At 46.3% G+C, this 2,469-nt stretch overlaps 1 protein-coding gene across 1 annotated transcript; it reads left to right on the top strand.

Annotated features, from left to right (window-relative positions):
- Nucleotides 1-412: 412 nt before the first annotated feature.
- LOC100902594 (tigger transposable element-derived protein 6-like) lies at nt 413-1,981 on the top strand. The gene has a single exon (XM_003743515.1). It carries the CDS (start codon nt 413-415, stop codon nt 1,979-1,981), a length of 1,569 nt encoding a protein of 522 aa, XP_003743563.1.
- Nucleotides 1,982-2,469: the final 488 nt, after the last annotated feature.

Raw genomic sequence — 2,469 nt, 5'->3', positions numbered from 1 at the left:
CCTAAATTGAACCCGCCCTAAATTGAAAACCCTCGCTAAGTTATAATTTGAACCAATTTCCAGCAGCGCTCCGATAAGTTGTAACATAGACTTCCTTGCAAGAACCCTCGCAAATTTATAAAAGCCCTCTATAACTTATAGATTGTAATCAATTAGTCTCGTGTTTTGAGAGGCGCTCTCGGGAAAATATTATTTCTCATTGAGTTCTCATTCAATGAGAGACTCCCGGACATTCTGACTATCTACCGATATGAGACCCGCTCTGACTCGAATGTGGGATGTGATCTCGGGCGTTTGTATGTGCCTCTGAGAATGTGTATCGAGCTCGAGTTGAACGAAGTGACGTTCAGAGTCGTTCAGTCCGCTCGATTCTGTGCCGAGGACGGGTCGCTCGACTTGGTCAGAGAGGAAAATGGCCAAAGCCAGGAAAACAAGCTTGAGTCTGAAAGAAAAAACTCAACTCCTCGACGACCTGGAATGCGGGGTTGGTATCCGCGAGGTCATGACCAAGTGGAGAGTGTCACAAGGGACGGTGTACAATATCAAGCGAAATGCGGAAAAGATCAGGATGCAGTGTGCTCAGAAGAAGTCTCATAAAAGCAAGCGCTTCAGAACGCCGAAGTTTCAAGGTATCGAGCGGGACCTATTCAAGGCTTTTGAGGATGCCAGGCTCGAACACCCAGACCTCCCTATTTCGGGCCTGTGGTTGAAAGAAAAGGCGAAGGCAATCTCGGCCGAGAATGGGAATTCCGATTTCAAAGCCTCAAATTCGTGGCTAGATGGCTTCAAAGCGCGCTTCAAGCTTTCGACTCAGAGAATTTGTGGCGAAGCTTCCAAGGTTGACCAAGAGGAAATCGAACGCTGGATGAACGAGAACGAAAGGACTCTGAATGAATATTCGATCAAGAACATCTTCAACGCCGATGAGACTGGCTTCTTTTATAGGATGTTGCCGAATCGGTCAATCCATTTCAAAGGCAATGCTTGCCATGGAGGGGAACAGAGTAAAGAAAGATTCACAGCACTCTTGTGCGCCAATTTCGAGGGAACGGAGAAAATGATCCCCTTGGTCATCGGAAAAAGCGCAAACCCGCGCTGCTTCCCAAAAAAAACGCGGAATGAGAAGTTCCACCGAGCTTCGAAACTCGGCTGTGAGTACAGATCACAGAAAAGAGCGTGGATGGACAGTCAGATCTTCGGTGAATGGCTCCTGAAGATCGAAGAGAACTTCAGAAGAGAAAATCGCAAGGTCCTCTTGTTACTGGATAATTTCAAATGTCATGATCTCGACCTCGAGCTGAATTTCGTCAAGGTTATCTTCTTGCCGCCGAGGACAACTTCACATACCCAACCAATGGATCAAGGCATCATACATAACGTGAAGCAGATCTATAAGAAGAAATTAGTGGAGCATTATTGGACACAGATTCAAAACGGTGTTAACAAACATGTAAATCTGCTCCAAGGAATTCGCTTTTTGAGCGAATCTTGGGACGAAGTCAAGGAAACCACAATCTTCAATTGTTTCCGGAAATGTCTGCCAAACGTGCACGTCAGCATCTCTCAAGAGGATGAACCAATCGTGGAGGACCTGGACGATATCGACCCAATCATTAGAAGAGAATGTTTCCCGAACGGGCTCGACTTCCACGGTTTCGTCGAAGCTGACCGAAACCTAACCACAATCGAAGATGGTACATTCGGATTCGAGCTTGACTCGGATTCCAATGACTTGGACGATGATTCCGAAGTCATTTTCCGGGAAGAGGAGGAAGGCCCCCCAGGAGAGGCTGATATAGTGACAGATAAGGAGGCTCTGCAAGCCGTGTCCATTCTAATCACTCACGTCACTCAGAGGAATGATCAGATGATCGATATCAGCGTGACTTTGCAAAAATATCGTCGTCAACTTATCTCGGATTTTTTGAGGAGTAAGCGACAAGCCGACATCCGATCCTATTTTCCGATGTCCGCTCAGTGACCGGTGATCGTGCACGATTTCAGATTGAGCTTCTCCAATGTACATACTATACATTCCAATCAATTAATTTCACCATGGAAATATTAATAAAATATCGCTGGAAGAGGAAGAACAGAAAAAACATGAGCCTTCGCTAACTTATAACTTATAATTTTCTCCGAAATCGGTCTCCCGAGAATTATAACTTAGGAAGACTTGACTGTAGGTATAGGATATATCGTCGAGAGAACATGTCCAACTCCTCGCCCGAGGAGGAGGTGACCTTTTCTACCTTTTTCGGATCGAAGCGCGCGATGACAGCTTCCGAAAAGAGGCACCCCCTCAAGGGAGGGGCTTATCAAGCACCGATACGATATATCATCGAGATGAAGTTTCTCCCTCCTCGCCCGTATCATCCAAGTCGGTAACTTTGATCGCCCTTGTCGAAACTGTAGGAGTGTCCAGTGTCACACCGTATGCCATTTCGTTAGTCTGCAAACTCGAGCGAT

This window comes from Galendromus occidentalis, unplaced genomic scaffold (genome assembly GCF_000255335.2).
Source record: "Galendromus occidentalis unplaced genomic scaffold, Mocc_1.1 scf7180000077447, whole genome shotgun sequence".
Taxonomy (NCBI): Eukaryota; Metazoa; Arthropoda; class Arachnida; order Mesostigmata; family Phytoseiidae; genus Galendromus; species Galendromus occidentalis.
Note: the sequence above shows the minus strand (reverse complement) of the source record. Positions and strands in the feature narration are given on the sequence as shown.